The 24,135-nt window shown below is 33.5% G+C and overlaps 1 protein-coding gene across 2 annotated transcripts in view; it reads right to left on the bottom strand.

The window, feature by feature from the left end:
- Nucleotides 1–24,135, bottom strand: part of LOC145277845 (2,4-dienoyl-CoA reductase [(3E)-enoyl-CoA-producing], mitochondrial-like) — a 141,918-nt gene that overhangs the window by 49,098 nt on the left and 68,685 nt on the right. The window contains exon 1 of one of the 2 annotated variants that reach the window (XM_080129789.1): nucleotides 63–574. The exons of the other annotated variant lie outside the window; for it this stretch is intronic. Within the exon in view, the coding sequence (XP_079985915.1) occupies nucleotides 63–128 (66 nt within the window). The 5' untranslated portion in view covers nucleotides 129–574. Of the gene's footprint in view, nucleotides 1–62; nucleotides 575–24,135 lie in introns of those variants that run through there. 2 annotated transcript variants of the gene reach the window in all.

The following is a 24,135-nucleotide window of genomic DNA, read 5'->3' on the forward strand; positions in this document are numbered from 1 at the left end:
GAAAAAGATCGACAGTAAAAAAAAAAAAAAAGTAGGGTGGATTAACGTAATACTTTACTTACGTGATTGTTATTATTCAATAATCGTGTCTTGTCGCATCCAATTCGTACAACACGATTTAATAACATCTTTGCCGTTTTGTTTTTCTGAATCAAATCAAAATCAAATCATTTAACATGAATTCCTTGCTGATTATTTCGGCTGACCTGTTGTGTTCTGTTCAAGGAATTCAAACCAAATCAATAAAAGTGCTTGTCCTTTTTTTTTTTTTTTTTTTTAAACTTACACCGTATTTAAAGAAAGATAACTTTCGTTTAGGAATCAGTTATTTCCCTTAGATACAAACATTTTTTTTTTTTTTTTTGCTTTATACAGTCGAACTGAAACCTCTAGATAATCGGTCCCAGTTGGTTTCCGTATCTTTAAATTTTATTACCTTGAAAAGCGTTTGACACGCCAATCGTCTAATCCGTCCCAAGCCACCACCAGCCTCGTGAAAACCCTCATTAAATTTTATAAGGAAATTAAGAGCCAAACAGTACCTAACCTAACCGCCTTACATTTACTATTCAATGAATATTCATTTGTATTTAATAAAAAGCGACTGAGATATGACATTTTTAAAATCGTTGTTTGAATCAATAATTAAAATAACGATTAATAATCATTAATCGTAAGGTCATTATCTCAATCAAATCTATGGGCAAGCAGGCGGAAAAAGGATTGAAAATGATATGGACTATTTACATTCTTACAGCCAATTTGCAATTTCTAAGAAAAATACCAACAAAATCCTCCACCCCTTACAAAAATTTCAGAGGATGTACGATACAGATAATCTTTTGCATGGGGAAATATCGCACATAAGAAAGGATTGTAACGTGCACATATCTCACACACAAAAATAAACCCTTTCTTGTTAAATAAATTTTTTTTTTTAAATGTTTGTATTTGTTCTCGAGTCGTTGCTATTTGCTGCTGTTTTTTTTTTTCTTGTTAGTTTCGACCTATGTTCTCGTCACCATCAGGATTTCAGAGACCAAGTCAATCCCCCTTCTCCTTACACTTTTTCAATTTATAGTTTTCAAATATGGTAAAAATTATAATGCACGCATTAATTCAAATTTATAGAGAGGTAAGTAAAAAAATGTATTCAAGTTCAAGAAAAATTCAACACAAATATTTGTAGAAAACTGCTAAACTTTGCTAAAATCAAATAAACCCCGATTTTAAACAGATTTTCGAAGAATTAGGTGCCTGAAAAATAGTCTTTCTGTTACTCATATCTTTTGTAATGTGAAATTTTTTGCACATGCAAGGCCCAACATTTTTCACATTGTGTTTCGTAATGTTGCATTTCATCAATGTTCACAAGTATGGCACATCAATTATGGGGTTTCACCAAATGTACGCTTTTTTATCTTGTTCTCAGGCTTTTTGACCATTTGAGTTGCTTGTGTCCCACCATTCATTGCACGTAAAAACAAAAGCTTTCTCAACACATAGTAACAGACACAAGTCTCTATTCTTTTCTGAACAATTGGGTTTTATTCAGCCACAATGATTTACTGTGGTTGAAGTCGCATCGTCATTTCTCGTTACCTTAGAAGGAGGGTGTTTATTTTGCTATGATCTTAGTCGCCATTTACTTCTCATCATCTCCACAAGAACACTTGTTGTGGGGCCGGTCGTCCGGGTATAATCAACCCAACAACTAACAAAGTAGATACAGGCAAAAAGTAAACAGCAAAAGAGCAAAGAAGAATGACAGACACGGGTTGTTAGGTTACAGACGAGGGTTCACCTTTTATCTTTTTTAAAGGAAGCAAAAAATCGTATGATCTGGATGCTAGTCGCCTGGAAGGTCGCATGTCACTGGAGGCTAAAGTCTGGATGTCTGGAACAGGTACTCTAGATGCAGTGTGGTTCAGGGTTGCTCACTGGGTCTGCAGCGTGGTTCAGGGTTGCTGGCTGGGTCTGGAAAGATCGGCTGGATGTCACGGCGATCTGGAATGGATTGTGGACACTGAGAACTCAGGGGTTAGTGTTAAAGAATGGACAACACTGAGAACAGAGGATCAGTGTTAAGGAACGGACGACACTGAGAACGGAGGATCAGTGTTTAGGAACGGATGACACTGAGAATGGAGGGGTTAGTGTTTAGGAACAGACGATCAGTAGGAAGCCAGGTGCGAGCAAGGTTGCAGACCGGAGGAACAAGGTGCGAGCGAGGTAGCAGACCAGAGGTGCAAGGTGCAAGTGAGGTTGCAGGCCGGAGGAGCGAGGTGGCACGTGAGGCTGCCGGAGCACTTGCTAGAAGGCTGCAGGAGTGAGCTGGAGGCGTTGGAGCGAACTGGAGGCACCAAGGGCTGGAAAGGCTGCAGGAATGAGCAGGAAGCTGCTGGAGTGAGCTGGAAGTGCTGGAGACTGGAAGTGAAGTTCGTTGCTGGTGGGTCTCAGGAAGCAAGCAGTAGTGAATCGCATTTGTGAAAAAACTTATTAGCCCTAATAAGGGCTGTTTGAACTGTTGCTGTCGCTGCTGCTGCTGGAATCCTTCAGCGCTGGTTGACGTGACTGGTAACGTTGCCGTTTCGGGAGCCTCCTCATTCCTCCCTGGCCAGGGCTAGCGCCCGGCTGAACTGCTGTATTTATTTGCTTCCCCACTGAGCAAATTAGGCACAAGGCTGTTTTTTAATGTGGAGAGTGAAGGGGAAATGGGGAGTAGGGGAGCTGGAAAGTGACAATTGGTATGAAAGGTTTCCCTTACATTGACCAATAACTGATTGCCACAAGGGCAATTGTCTTATATGTGGGATTGCCCCCACATATGGTCTTTGAGATTCATGCCTAGCCCCCACAGGACCAGGCGAAACTGCTGGATTTATTTGCTTCCCCACTGAGCAAATTAAGTACAAGGCCATTTTTTAATGTGGAGAGTGAAGGGGAAATGGGGACCAACTCCTTGGGGAGTAGGGAAGCTGGACAATTGGTATGAAGGGTTTCTCCTACATTGACCAATAACTGATTGCCACAAGGGCAATTGTCTTATATGTGGGATTGCCCCCACATATGATCTTTGAGATTCATGCCCAGCCCCGCAGGGGGACCGGGCAAAACTGCCGTACTTATTTGCTTCCCCACTAAGCAAAATAGGCACAAGAGACGCACTAGTCTGAGAGAGAGAGAGAGAGAGAGAGAGAGAGAGAGAGAGAGAGAGAGAGAGAGAGAGCAAATGAACAGGATTAATTCTCCGCTGAATCGAATACAACCAAAAAAATTCCATGTGTAAATTGATTGTGCTTATGTCCGATTCCTCTTGGAAACAAAGTCTCTGCTCTTCATTTTCATGGAGAAAGAGTTGAAATGAGATTTCTTTCACCTCTATTTGACTCGAGAAAATGGTTATTTGCCGCCAAATTCATAAATGGCCGGCGTGGTAAAACATAAACTATGATGTGAGCGTACCGCGACACACTCCATGACCCATTTTCGCTAGGGTCCAAAGACAGACTTTTTTGATCTGCTCTCTGTATTAACAACTGCTCTGCCTGTTCGACCTATTTCTCTAATATTGTTATGTCACTTTTAGTAAACAAAGCAATCAGCTATGTTTGCAAAATAACTGTTAATGAACTGTCGATTTATGAAGTCAGTCCATGAAATTCAATAGAAAAGCAGCTTCAAGAATATTCTTTTGGAGAAAGTTTGACTCTAAACATTCATGTTCATTATTTTTTATTAAAGACAGAAGGGATTTCATGTTCAGCCATGATTTGCTTCCCTTTGATAATGAAAACTATCGCCCATGCACATTTAGAAATTCTGAAAATAAAGAAAAGTCATGGAATCAGTTTAACTCTTCATTTTTGCCCTTTCATTTTTTTTTTGCCCTTTCATTTTTTTTTTGCCCTTTGTTCAATCTAACGAGTTCAGTTGATATTACAGTGTTATTTTTATATTTACATCTATTTTTTATGATATATTTTGCCATTCTCAAAAATCATTTATTCATGAAGAACAAATACAGTAAAATATAAAGTTAATTTTATATTTATATAAATAAATGACAATTATGTGAAAAGTGCATCAATTAGGGCAAGCAGTTTAAGCTAAAGTCATTAGTAGCATACTAATTCATTAGTAGCAATATGGAATATGGTTTGTTACTTGAACCAAGAGTTCATTAAAGAGTAAGCGTTCCTTGCTTACCCATGGATCGCCTGATCTATCTTACAAAATAACTGACAAATTTTATTGTATGTCCATGACTTAATTATTGACTTGAGCTTTCCCATTTCAAATCCAAATATGCACGCATGCATGCATCCACACACATACACAGTAATTCAGGTAAAGGGTAACATGGTTATATAATAATATGCTCAATAATAAATAGAGCTGTTAATACAATAGTTATCATAATAATAATAATAATAATAATAATAATGTTTATAATAATAATAATGTTTATAATAATGATAATGATAATAATAATAATCATAATAATGATGTTTATAATAATAATGATAATAATAATAATAATAATAATGTTTATAATAATAATAATAATAATAATGTTTATAATAATAATGTTTATAGCAATAATAATAATAATAATGATAATAATAATAAAGATAATAATAATAATAATGATGATCTTTATAATAATAATAATAATAATAATAATACTAATAATGATGTTTATAATAATAATAATAATAATGATGTTTATAATAATAATGATAATAATAATAATAATAATACTAATAATGTTTATAATATATAATAATATTAATGCTTGAAAAATATAATCATAATAATGTTTATAATATATAATAATAATAATGTTTGCATAAATAAAAATCATTGTATTGACAAGAAAAATGTGACCCATTGAACTCAGATTAAATTCTTTAAATCAGTAAAAAAAAACAAAAAACAGTTCAATATAAAATATATAAAAAGACAAAATCTTTAAGTAACCCTGCTATCTATTTCTCCCTTTCTCTTTTTGTTCAGCTAGAGGTTAAATAATATTACTACTTTTGCTGATATTCCCTTTTTAATAAGAGACAGGTCACTTGGTGTTAGTTATTTCGAAATTAAGGATAATTAGAACTATTAAAATGAAAACCCCAAACCGACAAATATCTTAGTATGTATTTTGTGATTAAAATATATCGAAACAATTCTTTGAATGACCTGACACATGTTACATACTACATATGAACAGTCATAATTATGTATATATATTATATGTAGTGTCATCAAAATGGTATATATACTATTACTAATGCGTTTTTTAAAATTTATATATAAAATTGTGCTGTGTTGTCATGGGTGTATAAACGTCTATGCAACTTTTTGTGTATGACGTATAAATGTATCACTGCATGTGTGTGTGTGTGTAGATGGGTGTTTAACTCAAAGAACAGTTCACAGGAACATTAATAAATATGTAAATATTAACATGGCTAAAAAACTAACACGAAACAGTTCCTTAAAATGTTAGGTAACGAGAAATGACAGCAATAAGCTCATGCATGTGTGATGCACAGAGGAAGGGGACATAACTTGTGTTCACCGGTTCCACTTGTTCTCCAGAACTTTCTTGAAACTTTATAATAAGAGATACTTCCATGTGAAGCAACACCAAGACAACTTCTTCTAACTGTAACATAACGTTTATTTCAGTTTTCAGATTTTTTTAGTGCTCGGTGTTACAAGTTATTGAATACAAAACGGAATGGGGCTGCATGTTCATATCCCGTCGAGTTCACCAAAATATATAGAAATGAGGCAAAGAAATGGAAGTCTTACTTTAACATTGAATAAACAAACTTTATTTGTCATTTTCGTTAGTAGCTTTAGTAGGAGAGTGAAAGGTATTAGTAAGAGAGTTCATTATTCGTGTTTGCCTGTAGTAGTCGTGAAAAGTTCCTTATGTGGGAACGAAGATTAGATATTCGACAATTAGATATAGGTCAGGCTTATTAAAGGAGAAGGAAGAGTGTATATAAAGATAGATTTAATATCATGCCAGCTGGTTGAAGAAGAGAGAGGCACAGTAGCTGTCGGTACAAAGGAAGCTTATGAAAGAAAGGGGCAAGAATTTTCAGTGGGTTTGCGTGTTGTCATGGCCGTGTGTGTGTGTGTGTGTGTGTGTGTGTGTGTGTGTCGGTGTTTGTTCTTTAGCATGACAAAAAATGTTTAAGTTACCGCACGTGGAAATAAATGGTAGTTAGAAAAGAGCCATTGTTAGCTCGTAGTACTCACATTCTGACTGGGGCCGAAACCCCAGGCGATGTCTGCTTCTGGGCAAAGCAGCGAGAAAAAGAGATCTAATGGTTGCAGATTTCGCCTTTTATATACTCAGTCATTGAGAGTTGGCTTTTATATACTCAGCCATTGAGAGTTGGCTTTTATATACTCAGCCATTGAGAGTTGGCTTTTATATACTCAGCCATTGAGAGTTGGCTTGTGATTGGACAAGCTAGAGAGAAATGGATTTCAAATCTCGAAGTCGTGAGAAGTAGTTTCTGTCTGTTTCTAGTGGCTGCTACAAAGTTCTCCTGATTATTATTATTTTTACATTTTGACCATAAACGTCCTCTTAGCTTCATAGGATGTAAATAACGATATATCCCAAGCAAATCTCAAATGTTTGTTTCTTTATATAGTTACTACCGGGATTACTTTTGAAATATATTTGGTCTAAGGTGTTGTTACGTTTTTTAAATAATTAATTATGGCGGTTTTAGACTTTTGTATTTGTCAACTCCAGAAAGAGAGACAACTCCACTCTGTGAACATCTGATATTACAATTTAAAATCGCGGTCTGTTTGAATCCTTGCTTAAAAAAATTATTTTATTTAAAAAGTACATGGAATATAAAATATAAATATGGACACATTCTTAAACTCAACTCCTCTCCTTGATCAGATCGTTAACCTAATATAATAAAATATTCCTTTGTCCTTAATGCGGGCACATGTAATTACAAACCGTTTTTGTTGTATACCATTCTTTATTACTTGCCTTCAGTATAAGGAATGGCACATATTTATATTCATGTCGAAAACAATCCTTTATTGCATAAGACTTCATCTTTTTTTCAGAATGTGATAGTTCGTTGGCAACAACATTGATATTTTAAATAATTAAGATGCAGAAAATTATTAATTCATTCGTGCGTACACAAAATGTGGGTTTATTTCTATTTTTTTTATTTGTTTTTCTACGCTAAACAATCGCTTGTAAGCCAAACAACGTTAAAAGCTTAAATCAAATAAAAGTTTTGAACTCCCAGAATCTTAACGAAATATTTAAGAACTCACTTTTTAGCAAAATTTATTTGCTAACAATTTAGGCATTTTTTATTGTCTCGACCACCATCGCTGTATATGAGGTCAGCAGAAATTTTGATTTGACATGTGAGGTAGTCACTAAGACTTAGGATCAGAAGGGCATGTTTTCGTCATCATCATCGTTCAGTCGTTCGTTCACTCGTCCAATGTTTACTAATTCCACTAATTAAAATTTTTAATTTACAAATAAAATCATAAATTATTTTCATTAATGCCTTCAGTACACATTTTTTATTTGAAGTCTGCTAGATCGATATTGCCTTTCCACGTCAGGGTTTCAGTTAATTTACATTACAGCGAAATAACAAGTTATCTGAAACACAAACAATACACTATGAAAGAGAAATAAATATATAAGTAAATATATTTCAAGGGCCTTAACTCCCTTAAATTTTATGAAAATGAGTTATCTCCCTTATAAGTGTTTTCTTTTTTTTTTTTTAGAAACGTTAAAATAAAGTGAATTTTATTTCAACAAAATAGATGTTATTTCATTAATTTTCAGGTTTCTCCCAGTTATTCCACCATTTCTTTAATATATCCTTATAAAATCTATTAAGTGCTTTTAGAAATATAGGTCAATATGCACTAGAGGACCAACTAAAGACTTACCTTTAAAAAGTTGATTTTGAGGATATTTCGAGTCTGTTTTGAACGAATATGACATGTAAAATAGTTGCCAACAAGAAGTTATTATGATATTAAAACCTTTATGATACAATGTATTCCGTATTCCATTCTCATATCATTTCTCTCCATGTAATGCATGCTCTTATCCCTCACTTCATACAGCAACACACTTCATACAGCATCACACTTCATACAGCATCACACTTCATACAGCAACACACTTCATACAGCAACACACTTCATACAGCATCACACTTCATACAGCAACACACTTCATACAGCAACACACTTCATACAGCATCACACTTCATACAGCAACACACTTCATACAGCAACACACTTCATACAGCAACACACTTCATACAGCATCACACTTCGTACAGCAACACACTTCATACAGCATCACACTTCATACAGCATCACACTTCATACAGCAACACACTTCATACAGCATCACACTTCATACAGCATCACACTTCATACAGCATCACACTTCATACAGAATCACACTTCATACAGCAACACAATTCATACAGCAACACACTTCATACAGCATCACACTTCATACAGCATCACACTTCATACAGCAACACACTTCATACAGCAACACATTTCATACAGCATCACACTTCATACAGCATCACACTTCATACAGCATCACACTTCATACAGCATCACACTTCATACAGCAACACACTTCATACAGCAACACACTTCATACAGCATCACACTTCATACAGCAACACACTTCATACAGCATCACACTTCATACAGCAACACACTTCATACAGCATTACACTTCATACAGCAACACACTTCATACAGCAACACACTTCATACAGCATCACACTTCATACAGCAACACACTTCATACAGCAACACACTTCATACAGCAACACACTTCATACAGCAACACACTTCATACAGCATCACACTTCATACAGCATCACACTTCATACAGCAACACACTTCATACTACATAATCTCTACTGCTGCATATCTTGAAAACGCAGCTGTTAAACCAGATATAGTGATTTGGGACAGAGCAAACAAAAAAGCGACCGTAATAGAGGTCAGTGTACCCAATGATACAGGGCTTAACAGAGTTGAGAGGGAAAAGATAACAAAGTATCAAGGACTTATGTATGATATGAAACGAAATTGGAAATTAAAAGACGTTTCAATTATACCAGTCATCATAGGAGCAACTGGGCTTATGAAAAAGAACTTTAAAAAGTACATAGCAAGCATACCCGGTGAACCAAGTGCAAGTGAAATACAAACGATTGCACTGAAAGGGACGGTTAGAATCCTGAAAAGATCTCTTGGTTGGACTCACTAAAATAGGGGTAAATGTCAGACATCTGGTTGGATGTCCCATCCCCTAGAAGAAAAAGTTTAAGAAAAATGAAAAAAAAGAGAACAGCAACACACTTCATACATCTGCTCCTCCGTGTATTCCAATGATTCATTAAGGTTACAAACATTCTGAACAACCTAGCTTTGGCCTGCTCAGAATTTCAACATATTATGGATCTCAGTATAATATGATCCTCAAGCAGCCCTTGGTCATTCCCACTGTACATGGTACCAAAGAAACCGAAAGGAGACTGGAGAACGAGCAGTGACTACCGTGCACTCAACACCACAACTGTACTTGACAGGTATCCTATTCCACACCTGCACGATTTTTTAGTTTCTTTATCCGGATTGACAGTTTTTTCTTGGATCGATTTAGTCCGTGCATACAACCAAATTCCCTTTGCTGAGGAAGACATTCCTAAGCACAATATGCACACCTAGGTATGTCAACATTTTTTTGGAATTTTTGACACCCTTAACACAAAACTGCCAATAAAATATACAAAACTCGTAATTTCTTTTTTTAAAATGGGTTGTTTAATTTCTTTATGGAATATACTTCCAAAATAAACTATTAAAGATTTTTGAAAAATAATAGGAATATTAATTTTTATTTTTTTAAAAATGTGCTTACAAAGTGCATGTGCGCGCTCAAGCAGCCATTTTTTCTACGTAATGAAATGAATTGAATTTTACAAGTTAAATTTTTTTCAATTTAAAAATCTATCCAAATTTTTCTATTGGTTCAATTTTTACGATATTTTCAGGTTTAATGTGAAATTTTATGCTCTTTCCAATAAATCGAATATAAAATTCTAGACAAACGTTTTTTTTTAAATTCACCGTCCCCATTTTGAAATGTCTATTAAAAAGAAAATAATTAATTTCTCACCTAAGGTTTATATATCACAAATTGAAGATAAAAGATCAATAAATGAAATCTAATTTAAAACAAAAGAATAGTTATGTGCAAATTTACCTGTAAAATCAAAAGTTTAAAATCTTTTTTTAAAAAAACCACGCTGATTTTTTTTTAAAGTGAAACCATATATTTTGAAAAGATTGTCCTGTAAAAATTGGATATCTGCATCAATTTTTTCTATTTCATTTAATGTTGATGTTTTCTTTTTTAGATTTTTGAAAAAAAAATTCATTGCATAAAGAAGAAATAAAATATTTTAAATAAAAAACTCATGTAATTCTTTAAGAGAATAAAAAAATGGAAAATTTGTCGGCGAGTTTGTAAACTTACTTTTTCAGCTGATGAGTGAAATGTGATCATTTTTCAAATACGGTGACCCATAACTGACTAACTTGGCTGTTGACAGCAAACACATGTCAGAAATTCAAAGGAGAGATAAGACACATATCAGTACTTCAAATGTTGAATCCTTGCTTAAAAAATTATTTTATTTAAAAAGTACATGGAATATAAAATATAAATATGGAAAAATTCTTATAAATGAAGAATGGAAGCACCCATTGATTAGTATTTTTTATAGGAAAGTGATTTTTTTGAATTTACATATATTTATTATATTCGGAGTAAGTTAAAATTTGTTGACTTTTAAAAAATATTTTTTAAAGAAAACCGATTAAAAAAAATATTGCATATTTTTCTATTAAACCTTTTATTATTTTAAAATTTGGTCTTTGCTCCTTTTATTGAAAAAAAAAAAAAGGTTTAAATTACATTTTTCAAGTAGTTATAAGCTTCGACAGATAGTGAGTCTAATTATTAAAATTTTTATCACTTATTTTTAATGGCGACATCTGACACTGCTAATGCACACCTTTCGGACTATTCGAATTCACCTACTTACCTTTTGGACTACATAATGTCGCTCTGGCATTTCAAAGGTTTATTCACAAAGTCCTTGGTGGACTACCATTCATTTTTTGCGTACATCGACGACATCTTAAACGCAAGTTCATCACAGGAAAAAATACTTGACCCACATTACCAAAGTCTTCCAACGTTTACAATCCTATGGACTAAAAATCAACATTTCAAAATGCAAATTCAGTGTAAATTCCCTGGATTTTCTCGGATATCAGATTGACAAATTTGAACTTACGGCCTTGCATTTGAAAGTGTAAGCAATCCAGGATTTTCTGTACCTACTTCCTTGCATCAACTACGTCGTTACATCGGACTTGTGAATTAGTACCACCGGTTTATTCCCAACTGTTTACATCACCTGTCCAAGATCACAGCTCTCTCCATACGCGCTAGTAGACTCTGCCTCTCTCTCAAATGAAATACTCATCTTTCCACACATCGAAAACAGCTCTGATGAACTACACAAAACTTTCCTACATCAACCCCGATCCGAAAGCTAAGCTCTTTCATTCAGCAGATACTTCTGATGTAGCTGTTGGTGCTATTCTCAATCAGGAAGTGAACGGTGAAACACAACCCTTGTCTTTCTTTTGTGCTAAGCTAAGTACAACTCAGTAAAAACGGCGTTTTTGGCCGAGAACTACTTATTTAGCTGTGAAACATTTCCACTATATCTTTAAAGGGAGACAATTCACAATTTTTACCGATTACAAACCATTAATTGCTCCCCTTATATCGTCCATTTCTGGTAAACACACACTCAGAGAGTTACGACAGATGGCGCCTTTGTAACGCAATATTCTGCCGACATTCAATATTTACTAGGCAAGACAAATATTGTGGTAGACACACTTTCCCGTTTTTATGATCTCAACAGTTTTGAAAAACCTATGGATGTAGACTACATTGTAGCCAAATAGGAATGAGACACATCACTAACAGTCGACTTCATCTATTTCGCTGAAAAAGACTCCAATCCTTTTTTTGGATAAACTAATCTGGTGCGATAGACTCTATCGCACATCCAAGACCATACTTGCCTCCTTCCTGTCGGAAGAAAATTTTTGGTCACTTTCACAACTTAACGCACCCTGGCTAACGTGCAACAGTGAAGCTTTTTTTTTTTTTTTTACATAGGCGTCATCACTTATCAAGGCCGAGAGGCCACTCAAGGATAAGGGTTACAGAGTGCACAGTAGTCAAAAGGGTAATATAGTAATCGATAGTAATGGAAGTTCCGTAAATTTGCTAACTTAAGTGGAACGGCTCATCAGAAACTTGTTTACGTTCGACTTGAAGACAACCAGTTCGAAAGCAGGAAAACGGAAAACAATTCCACAGACGTGCACGCGCAGTTCTAAGAAAGAAGCTTTGTTCATGGAATCTACGTTTAGGTTTAGGCACAGATAGTGGGGGGAATTATTTTTTATTTTTATTTTTTATTTTTTTTACAAGGTGGTCACCACTTATCAAGGCCCGGAAGCCACCCAGGGATAAGGGTTATTGTAAGTACAGTATGATAGTGTGGAGATTTAAAGTGTCTACTTAAGGGGGCGGTTCATCAGGAATTTGTTTACGTTGGACTTGAAGACATCCAAGTTGTAGTCAGGGGGGAAGCAGGCAGACGGAACAGAGTTCCACAGGCGTGCAGTTCTAAGAAAGAAGCTTTGTTCATGGAATCTATGTTTTGATTTAGGCATAGATAAGGAGTGGGGAAAGTTTTTGACAGTGGATTCAGTCAGACGGGTGTTTTTCGTAAAAGATTGGCGAGGGGGGGACCAGAGATTGGAGTTCAGACGAGCACCTGCCATGGAAATAACGATAAAACAAAGACAGGCTTGCAACATATCTTTTGTGGGAGAGAGGTTGCAGGGAAGAGAAAAGGGCATCCCCCACTAAGCCACGAAGTCTATTTTGTACTCTGTCAAGGTAGGATAAGCTGTTTTTAGCAGCTCCTGCCCAGATATGGCAGCAGTACTCCATCCTTGGATGTACTTGGCTTTTATATAGATAGAGAATTGCATCAGTAGTGAGATATCTTCTGGAGCGGTAGAAGGATCCCATCATCTTTCCAGCGACCTTGGCAACAGACTTGATGTACGTGTTCCATTTCAGATCAGGAGTAAAGATCAAGCCCAGAAGCTTGTCAAAACATGGGGCTTCTCCTAGACGAGAGCCATCCATTTCAATTGATGCCAGATGGGGATCAGAGCGTTGATGATGTAAAGATAGGAGTTTGGTTTTAGATGCATTAAAGGTAACCAGCCATGTCTTCCCCACTGAACCACTCGTTCGAGATCAGAAGAGAGAGAATCAGAGAGAGCTTTGTCATTTACAACCTTTGATGTGTTGCCGTAGATGGTCGTGTCATCAGCATAGATGTCAACAAAAGATTTAAGTATGTGTTTAGGGAGATCAGGAAGAGAGTTGGGCCCAGGATGGACCCTTGAGGGACTCCAGCATTAATATTGCAGGTCTCTGATTTTTGTCCATCAACCACTACTCTTATGAGCCTATCAGAGAGAAATGATTTAATGATAGAGAGAATATTTCCAGTTATATTGTAGCTGGAGATCTTGTGAAGTAGGCCTTTATGCCATACCTTGTCGAAGATCTCAGCTTGTGTTTTTTTTTCCCCAGTATGAACGTCGACATATGCCGATGGACTCAAGCATGTATATCCTGCCAAACTACAAATACATCACCATGCTAAGGCTTCTCCAGGCAACTTCTCAGCACCTGACGGTCGTTTCTCCCATGTCCATCTGAACATCTGCCGCCTTCTGCTGGTCATTGCTACATTCTCACCATGTTGATTTCACTCATTGGCCAGCAGTAATCTTCTTGCATGATATTTCCACAGAGGTTACAGTGCATACATTCACAGAGAACTGGATCTCTAACTTTGGTGTACCCACCATTGTTATCACTGACTGAGGTTCCCATTTTACACATTTTTCTTTTTAAATTCAATTTTCATCTCAAACAAGACACAGTGCCACTTTGAAGTAGGAAGGTTACAATCGGGGACATACGTTGCAGGGGCATTATGAAGGGAGATGAGTAGAAAGATGTCTGTTAACAGAACACTTGAACTTCTGCATGTCAGTACAGTTCTGAAAGCAGAATCCTGGATGGGAGTTCAAAATTTTAGCAGTTCTGGGGAGAAACTATTATATAAGAATGCTTTCCTACACCTAGGGATCTCTACTGTGAAAGGGTGGGATGAGGCTGATGTTGGGTTTGTCGGGGGTATTCACGTTGAGGGGGGAACAAGCGCTTGTAGTTCATTCTTTGATGAAAGGTGGCGTTAATAAAGCACTTTAATATTCGTATTAACCATTGTAAGGCAGTCTATCATCGTCGTCATAATTGCCAGACAGTCTATCATCGTCGTCATCATTGTCCGTCAGTCTACCATTTTCGTCACCATTGTCAGACAGTCTATCATCGTCGTCATCATTGTCCGTCAGTCTACCATCGTCGTTATCATTGTAAAACAGTCTGTCATCGTCGTCATCATTGTCAGACAGTCTATCATCGACGTCACCATTGTCAGACAATCTATCATCGTCGTCATCATTGTCCGTCAGTCTACCATTTTCGTCACCATTGTCAGAGAGTCTATCATCGTCGTCACCATTGTCAGACAGTCTGTCATAATCGTTATCATTGTCAGACTGTCAACTATCGTCGTCATCATTGTCAGACAGTCTATCATCGTCGTCATCATTGTCAGACTGTCAACTATCGTCGTCATCATTGTTAGACAGTCTATCATCTTTGTCACCATTGTCAGACCGTCTATCATAGTCGTCATCATTGTGAGAGTCTGTAATCGTCGTCATCATTTTCAGACAGTCTATCATCGTCGTCACAATTGTCAGACAGTCTATCATCGTCGTCATCATTGTGAGAGTCTGTAATCGTCATCATCATTGTCAGACAGTCTATTATCGTCGTCCTCATTTTCAGAGAGTCTGTCATTGGCGTCATCATTGTCAGGCAGTCTATCATGGTCGGCATAATTGTCAGACCGTCTATCATCGTCGTCATCATTATCAGACAGTCTCTCATCGTCGGCATCATTTTTAGACAGTCTATTATCTTTGTCACCATTGTCAGACAGTCTATCATCGTCCTCATCATTGTCAGACAGCCTCTCATCGTGGACATCATGCTCAGACAGTCTATCATAGTCGTCATCAATGTCAGACAGTCTATCATCGTTGTTAGCATTGTTAGACAGTCTGTCATCGTCATCATCATTGTCAGACAGTCTATTATCTTTGTCACCATTGTCAGATAGTCTATCATCATTGTCATAATGAATAATAAACAGTGTAAACAAATAATAAAACAAATACATAATAACAAATCGTAAGCAATAATAAACTAAACCAATTGTAAAACATCGTAAAAAATAATACAAGAAATAAATTATAAATAATTATAAAAAATAATAGCATAAATTATTAATAAAACATTGGAACCAAACAATAAAATAAGTAAATAATAAAATAGTTTGAAAAATAATTAAATAAATACGTACATTGGAAGCAGATAATAAAATAAAATAATCATAAAAGTTCGACAAAATTAAAAAAAATTACAATAAAAATTGTAAACAAATAATAAAATAAATGAATGATAAATCATCGTGAATAAATAACAAAATTAATAAATAATAAAACATTGTAAACAAAAAATAAAAAATAATGAAACATTGTGAACAAATAATAAAATAAATAAATAATAAAACATTATAAGCTTATAATAAAGTAATAATTACAAAAATAATATCAAAACATTCTAAACAAATAATAAAGTAAATGAATAATAAAACATTGTAAACAAATAATTAAATAATGAAATATCAACAAAAATAAAATAAATAGTAAATAATAAAACATCGTACACAAATAATAAAATTAATAATAAAACATTTTATACAAATAATAAATACATAAATAATAAAGCATTCTAAAGATATAATATTATAAGTAAATAATAAAGCATTGTCAACAAAAAATAAAATAAATACAAACATTTTCAACAAAATCTAAATAAAAAATAATAAAAAACTGTAAACAACTAATAAAATAAATAAATAATAAAAAATTGTCAACAAATACAAACATAAATGATTGATACAATATTATAAGCAAATAATCAGATAAACAAATAATAAAACATTGTAAACAGAAACTAAAATAAATAATTAATAAAATATTGTAAAAATAATGGAATAAATAAATAATAAAACACGTAAAGCAAATAATAAAATAATTAATAATAAAAAAAGAATAAATAAATAATAAAACATTATCAACGAAAATAAAATAAATAAATTATAAAACATTGTAAGAAAATAAGTAAATAATATTACATTGTCAAAAAATAATAATATAAATTAATAATACAACATTGTTAACAAATAATAAAATAAATCAGTAATAAAACATTGTAAACAAATGATAAAATAAATAAATTATAAAACCTTGCAAAACTTATTAAATATGAATAATAAACATAGCAAACAATAATAAAGTAAATTAGTAATAAAACATTGTAAACAAATAATAAAATAAATAAATAATAAAAAAATGAAAACAAATAATTAAATAAATGAATAATACAACATTGTCAACACATAATAAAATAATTAATAAGAAAATATTCTGAACTAATAATTAAATAAATTAATAATAAAACATTGTAAACAAATAATAAAATAAATAAATAATAAAACATTGTCAAAAAAACTAAAAAAATTAAATATTAAAACATTGTCAACAAAAATAAAATAAATAAATAATAAAACATTGTAAACAAATACTAAAATAAATAAATAATAAAACATTGTAAACAAATAATAAAATAAATAAATAATAAAACATTGTCAAAAAACTAAAAAAATTAAATATTAAAACATTGTCAACAAAAATAAAATAAATAAATAATAAAACATTGTAAACAAATACTAAAATAAATAAATAATAAAACATTGTAAACAAATAATAAAATAAATAAGAAAACATTGTAAACAAATAATAAAATAAATAAATAATAAAACGTTGTAAACAAAATGAATAATAAAACAGTGTAAAAAACTAAAAAAATTAAATAATAAAACATTGTAAACAAAAATAAAATAAATAAATAATAAAACAATGTAAACAAATGATAAAATAAATGAAGACAGCATTGGCAACAAACACTATAGTTTATAATAACATTGTAAACAAACAAAAAATAGATAAATAATAAAACATTGTAAACAAATAAGAATATAAATCAATAACAAAGCATTGTCAACAAATAATAAAATAAAATAAAATAGATATAAAACATTGTAAACAAGAACTTAAATAAATAAATAAAACATTGTAAAGAACTAATGAAATAAATAAATAATAAAATATTGTAAAAATATAATAAAATAAATGAATAATAAAACATTGTCAACGAAAATAAAATAAATAAATCATAAACATTGTAAAAAAAATAAATAAATAATATAACATTGTCAAAAAATAATGAAATGTTTAAGTGTTGTGACATTATGTTGAACAAAGATGGCTGCATAGTTCAGATCAGATCCTGACTGTAATTGGCAGTAACCTAGATGGCGGCCAAGAATCAAATGCGGTCCGTGACATATTTAGCGTCAAACTGATTGAATCCCAAATTCGACAATTTTATACTAACTTTGGAAGGTTTTCATTGGTTGTTTTGTACAGCCGGTGGTTATAAAACTGATTGGCGAATTTATTCGTCTCATACCCCCCATTAGGAGTCGAAAACATTTTACAGAAATAAATAAATCATAAAACATTGTAAAAAAATAATAAAAAATGAACAACACACATTATAAACAATTAATAAAATAAATCATAAAACCTTGTAAAAAATAATAAAATACGAATAATAAAAAAAACATTATAAACAAATAATAAAATAAATCAGTAATAAACATTGTAAACAAATAATAAAGTAAATAAATAATAAAACATTATAAACAAATAATCAAATGAATGAATAATACAATATTGTCAACAAATAATAAAATAATTAATTAGAACACATTATAAAATAATAATTAAATAAAAATAAATAAATAATAAAACCTTGTAAACAAATAAAAATAAATAAATAATAAAACATTGTAAACAAACAAAAAAATAAATAAATAATAAAACAGTGTAAAGAAATAATAATATAAATTAATAATAAAGCATTGTCAACAAATAATTAAATGAATATAAAACATTGTAAACAAAAACTTAAATAAATAAATAATAAAACATTGTAAACAACTAATAAAATAAATAAATAATAAAAAATTGTCAACAAATAATGATATAGATGATTAATAAAATATTATACACAAATAATCAAATAAACAAATAATAAAACATTGTAAACAACTAATAAAATAAATAAATAATAAAAAATTGTCAACAAATAATGATATAAATGATTAATAAAATATTATACACAAATAATCAAATAAACAAATAATAAAACATTGTACACAAAAACTAAAATAAATAAATAATAAAACCTTGTAAATGAATGTGCTGCTGCCATCGCACACAGAAATCACTTTTTCCATAACTACCAATGTAATAGATGTACTGAGACTAAAGCTGCTTTCAGGACTGCCAGCAACCACTGTAAAAGAGTAATAAAAAAATGCAAGAGAGCTATATGCTCAGTCTGTTAAATCCAAAGTAGCTGAGCAGCGGCTTGGTTCCCACCAGTTCTGGCAAATAGCAAACAGGATCTTGAACAGAAGTGTGCGTTCTATCCCAACTATCATCAATAGACCTGAGGTTATCTCGTCAGCATCAGACAAGGCCAGACTATTTGCCAAGAACTTTATCAAGAAATTCTACCCTATGTGACAATGGCCATCAATTCCCTGTATTTCCTCCTATAACAGACAACAAGCTATGCAACATACACATATCTGTGCGTGAGGTCGCCAAGCTAATCAAGAACCTTAAAGCAACTGGCCTTGACGGCATTCCAGTTATAGTGCTGAAAAAGCTCCAACCTGAACTTGCCCCCATACTTACAAAACTGTTTAAGCATTGCCTTGAGGAGAAGTGCTTTCCAACACCTTAGAAAACCTCATCAGTATGCCCTGTATTTAAGAATTCAGGTGAAAAGTCATCTCCCTCTCAGTACAGACCAATAAGTCTCCTGTGTATCATGAGTAAGTTGTTGGAATCCATATTAAATAAAGAAGTAGTCAACCACCTCAACAGAAACAACCTTCTTAGTGACATGCAATATGGTTTCCACTCTGCAAGATCTACAGCAGATGTGCTAACGGTTATATCACATAGGATTAGTGAATCTCTTGACAAAGGCTTCCTTTCCAGGGCAATTGCTCTTGACATATGGAAGGCCTTCGATAAGGTATGGCATAAGGGCCTACTTCAAAAGATTTCCAGCTATGGTATTACTGGAAATGTTTTCTCAATCATTAAATCATTTCTTTCTGATAGGTTCATAAGAGCAGTGGTTGATGGGCAGAAATCAGAGGCCCACAGTATTAATGCTGGAGTCCTCCAGGGGTCCATCCTGGGCCCAACTCTCTTCCTGATCTACATCAATGATCTCCCAAAACACATACTTAAATCATTCATTGACATCTATGCTGATGACACGACCATCTATGGCAACACATCAAAGGCCGTAAATGACAAAGTTCTCTCTAATTTTCTCTCCTCTGATCTTGAGCGCGTGGTACAATGGGGGAAGAGGTGGCTGCTCACTTTTAATTCATCCAAAACCAAGCTTCTATCTTTACATCATCAACGCTCTGATTCCCATCTGGCATCAATTGAAATGAATGGCTCTCGTCTTGGAGAGTCTCCATGTTTTGACAAGCTTCTGGGATTGACCTTTACTTCTGATCTGAAATGGAACACGTACATCAAGTCTGTTGCCAGGGATGCTGGGAAATATGGTGGGATCCTTCTACCGCTCCACAAGATATCTCACTACTGATGCAATTCTCTATCTGTATAAAAGCCAAGTACGTCCAAGGATGGAGTACTGTTGCCACATCTGGGCTAAAAACAGCCTATCCTGCCTTGACAGAGTACAAAATAGACTTCGTGGTTTAGTGGGGATGCCCTTTTGTCTTCCCTGCAACTTCTCTCCCACAGAAGAGACGTTGCGAGCCTGTCTTTGTTTTATCACTATTTCCATGGCAGGTGCTTGTCTGAGCTCCAATCCCTCGTCCCCCCCTCGCCAATCTTTCATGAGAAACACCCGTCTGGCTGAAACTACTGTCAAAAATTTTCGCCACTCTTTATCTGTGCCTAAATCCAAACGTAGATTCCATGAGCAAAGCTTCTTTCTTAGAACTGCACGACTGTGGAACTCTCTGCCGCTTGCCTGTTTCCCCACCTGACTACAACTTGGATGTCTTCAAGTCCAATATAAACAAACTCCTGACAAACCGCCCCCTTAAGTAAGACACTCTATCAAATCTCCTATACTAATGATTACTACAATACTATCTCATTGATTACTGTACACGCAATAACCCTTATCCCTGAGTGGCCTCGAGGCCTTGATAAGTGGTGACGCCCATGTAAAAAAAAAAAAATATAAAATGAAATAATGAAATAATAAGACACGTAAACCAAATAATGAAATTATTAATAATAAAACAAAGAATAAAATACATAAATAACAAAACTTTGTAAACAAATAATGAAATAAATAAATAAATAATAAAACATTGTAATAAATAAATAATAAAATACAAATAATAAAACATTGTAAACAAATAATGAAATAAATAAATAATACAACATTGTCATCAAATAATAAAATAATTAATTTGAAAACATTATAAACTAATAGTTAAATAAATAAATATTAAACATTGCAAACAAAAACTAAAATAATTTAATATTAAACATTGTCAACAAAAATAAAATGAATAAATAATAAAACATCGTAATCAAATAATAAAATAAATGATAAAACATTGTAAACAAGCAAAAAATAAATAAAAAATAAAACATTGTAAAGAAATAATAATATAAATTAATAATAAAGCATTGTCAACAAATAATAGTATAAATGAAATATAAAACATTGTAAATAAAAACTTAAATAAATAAATAATAAAACATTGTAAATAACTAATAAAACAAATAAATAATAAAACATTGTCAAAAATAATAAAATAAATGAATAATTAAAACATTGTCAACAAATAATGAAATTAATAAAACATTGCCAACAAATAATTAAATAATTAAATAATAAACATTGTAATAAATAATAAAATAAACAAATAATAAAACATTATAAAAAAAATAAATAAATAATAAAATATTTTAAACAAATAATAAAATAAATAATAAAACATTGTAAACAATAAAATAAATAAATAATAAAATATTTTCAACAAATAATAAAACAAATGAATAATGAAATAATAAGGAGGCTGTCCTATCAGCGGGTGCAAAATACTGAGGCTGCTGTATTGCCATTTGGTGAATGGATTCTAGACCATGCAGTCGCTTCTGGTGGGGCCATTGATCCCACATTAGTGAGTAATTGTTACGGCTTTACCTTATCATGTGCTACAAAAAAAAAAAAAATTCCTTCCTTTCTTTTTCTTTCGTAGTTTCCCTTTCTGTCTGGCTCTAAGCAAGTTTGACGACCTAGTCCACAAATTTCAAAACTCCATCATGACAAGTTTCAAGAAAAAATACATGATTAAACCCATATCTCCAACTTCCAACGTAGACTCCCCCACTATCATCTCCTTCTCCAACATCAGGGGTCTTCCTTCTAACCTTCCAGAGGTTTAAACCCAATTACAGGAGTCTAAACCAGACCTAAGTGAAATTGATATTGGACAGACGATTTCCCTAGAGGAGTTTGTAATTAAAGCATACTCTAACTTAACTTCCAAATCTGACCCCCAAGATCGTTATGAGCATAGAATATGCCCCTATATTAAAGATGGCTTTCCATGTGGTAGGGATATCTCCAGAGAAGATCCTAACTTACCCTATATTTGCTTCTGGGTTGCACTTGCTCACACTACTGCATTTATATTTACTCTCTATCGCCTTCACAACAGCGGAGTTACTATCTTTAAAAGCATATCTGATAAAATTGATCAGGTCCTATGTGCTTATCCTTCAGCTAACATTCACGTTTGTGGAGACTTCAATGTTCACAATGTGGAATGGTTAACTCACTCAAACAAAACCGATGATGAGGGGAGGTTCTGTTATGATTTCTCCATTACTTATGACCTCACTCAGATTGTTCACGAACCCACCCGTGTGCCCGACACTGACGACCAGTATGTGAGTCTCCTAGACTTTTTTCTCACAACTTGCCCTGAACTATGTTCAATTTCCATTCTGTCTTCTCTTGGATCTTCCGACCAGTTAAGATAAAAATGAAATGTAATAAGTCCTCAGACGTACCTCTCCATCGTAGAGTATATCGATACACTATGGCTGATGGGATAACTTCCATACATTTATATCAGATGTACTTCTGCGTTCCATGTTTAAAAAGGATGTGTCATCTGACGGAAAAGTTAATTGTAGATATAGACCTCGAAAAGTTCCAGCAAAAACCTAAAAGCCAGCCATCGTTCTCTCCAGAATGTGCTGCTTCCATTGCGCACAGAAATCACTTTCTCCATTGTTTCCACCATAATAGATGCATGGAGACTAAAACCGCTTTCAAGACTGCCAACAACCATTGTAAGAAAGTAATAAAAAACGCAAGAGAGTTGTATGCTCAGTCCGTCAAGTCCAAAGCAGCTGAGCAGCGGCTTAGTTTCCACCAGTTTTGGCAAATAGCAAACAGAATCCTGAACAGAAGCGTGTGCTCTATCCCAACTATCATCAATGGACCTGAGATTATCTCTTCAGCTTCAGACAAAGCCAAAACTCTTTGCCAAGAACGTTGCAGCTAATTCTACACTTTGCGACCAAGGCCGCCAACCCCACATATTTCCTCCTGTATCAGAAAACACGCTATGTAATATATCTGTACGTGATGTTGACAAGCTAATCAAAAACATTGATTCCAGTAAAGCAACCGGCCTTAACGGTATTCCAATTATAGTACTCAAAAACCAGAACTAGTGCCCATAATTACTGTTTAAACGTTGTCTTAAGGAGAATTGCTTCCCATCACCCTGGAAAATCTCATCAGTATGCCCCGTATTTAAGAATTCAGGGGATCGGTCATCCCCCTCTCAGTACAGACCAATAAGTATCCTGTGCGTCATGAGCAAGTTGTTGGAATCTGTTAAATACAGAAGTAATCAACCATCTCAGCAAAAATAACCTTCTTAGTGAAACAATATGTTTTCCATTCTGCTAGATCTACAGCAGATGTGCTTATGGTTATATCTAATAGGATTAGTGAATCTCTCGACGGAGGTAACCTTTCTAGGGCAATTGCTCTTGACATAGGGTATGGCATAAAGGTTTACTTCACAAGATCTCCAGCTATGGTATAGCTGGAAATGTCTCTCAATTATTAAATCATTTCTCTCTGATAGGTTCATAAGAGTAGTAGTTGATGGGCAAAAATCAGAAGCTCACAGTATTAATGCTGGAGTCCCTCAGGGGTCCATCCTGGGTCCAACTCTTTTCCTGATCTACATTAATGATCTTCCAAATCACATCCTTACATCATTTGTAGACATTTAAGCTGATGACACTACCATCTATGGTAGTACATCTAAGACCGTAAACGACCAAGTTCTCTCCGATTCTCTCTCCTCTGATCTTGAGCAAGTAGTATAATGGGGAAAGGAGTGGCTGGTTACTTTTAATGCATCTAAAACCAAGCTTCTCTCTTTACATCATCAACGTTCTGATCCCATCTGGCACAATTGAAATGAATGGCTCTTG

Source organism: Euprymna scolopes, chromosome 6, assembly GCF_053919585.1.
Source record: "Euprymna scolopes isolate OS-2025 chromosome 6, ASM5391958v1, whole genome shotgun sequence".
NCBI lineage: Eukaryota > Metazoa > Mollusca > Cephalopoda > Sepiida > Sepiolidae > Euprymna > Euprymna scolopes.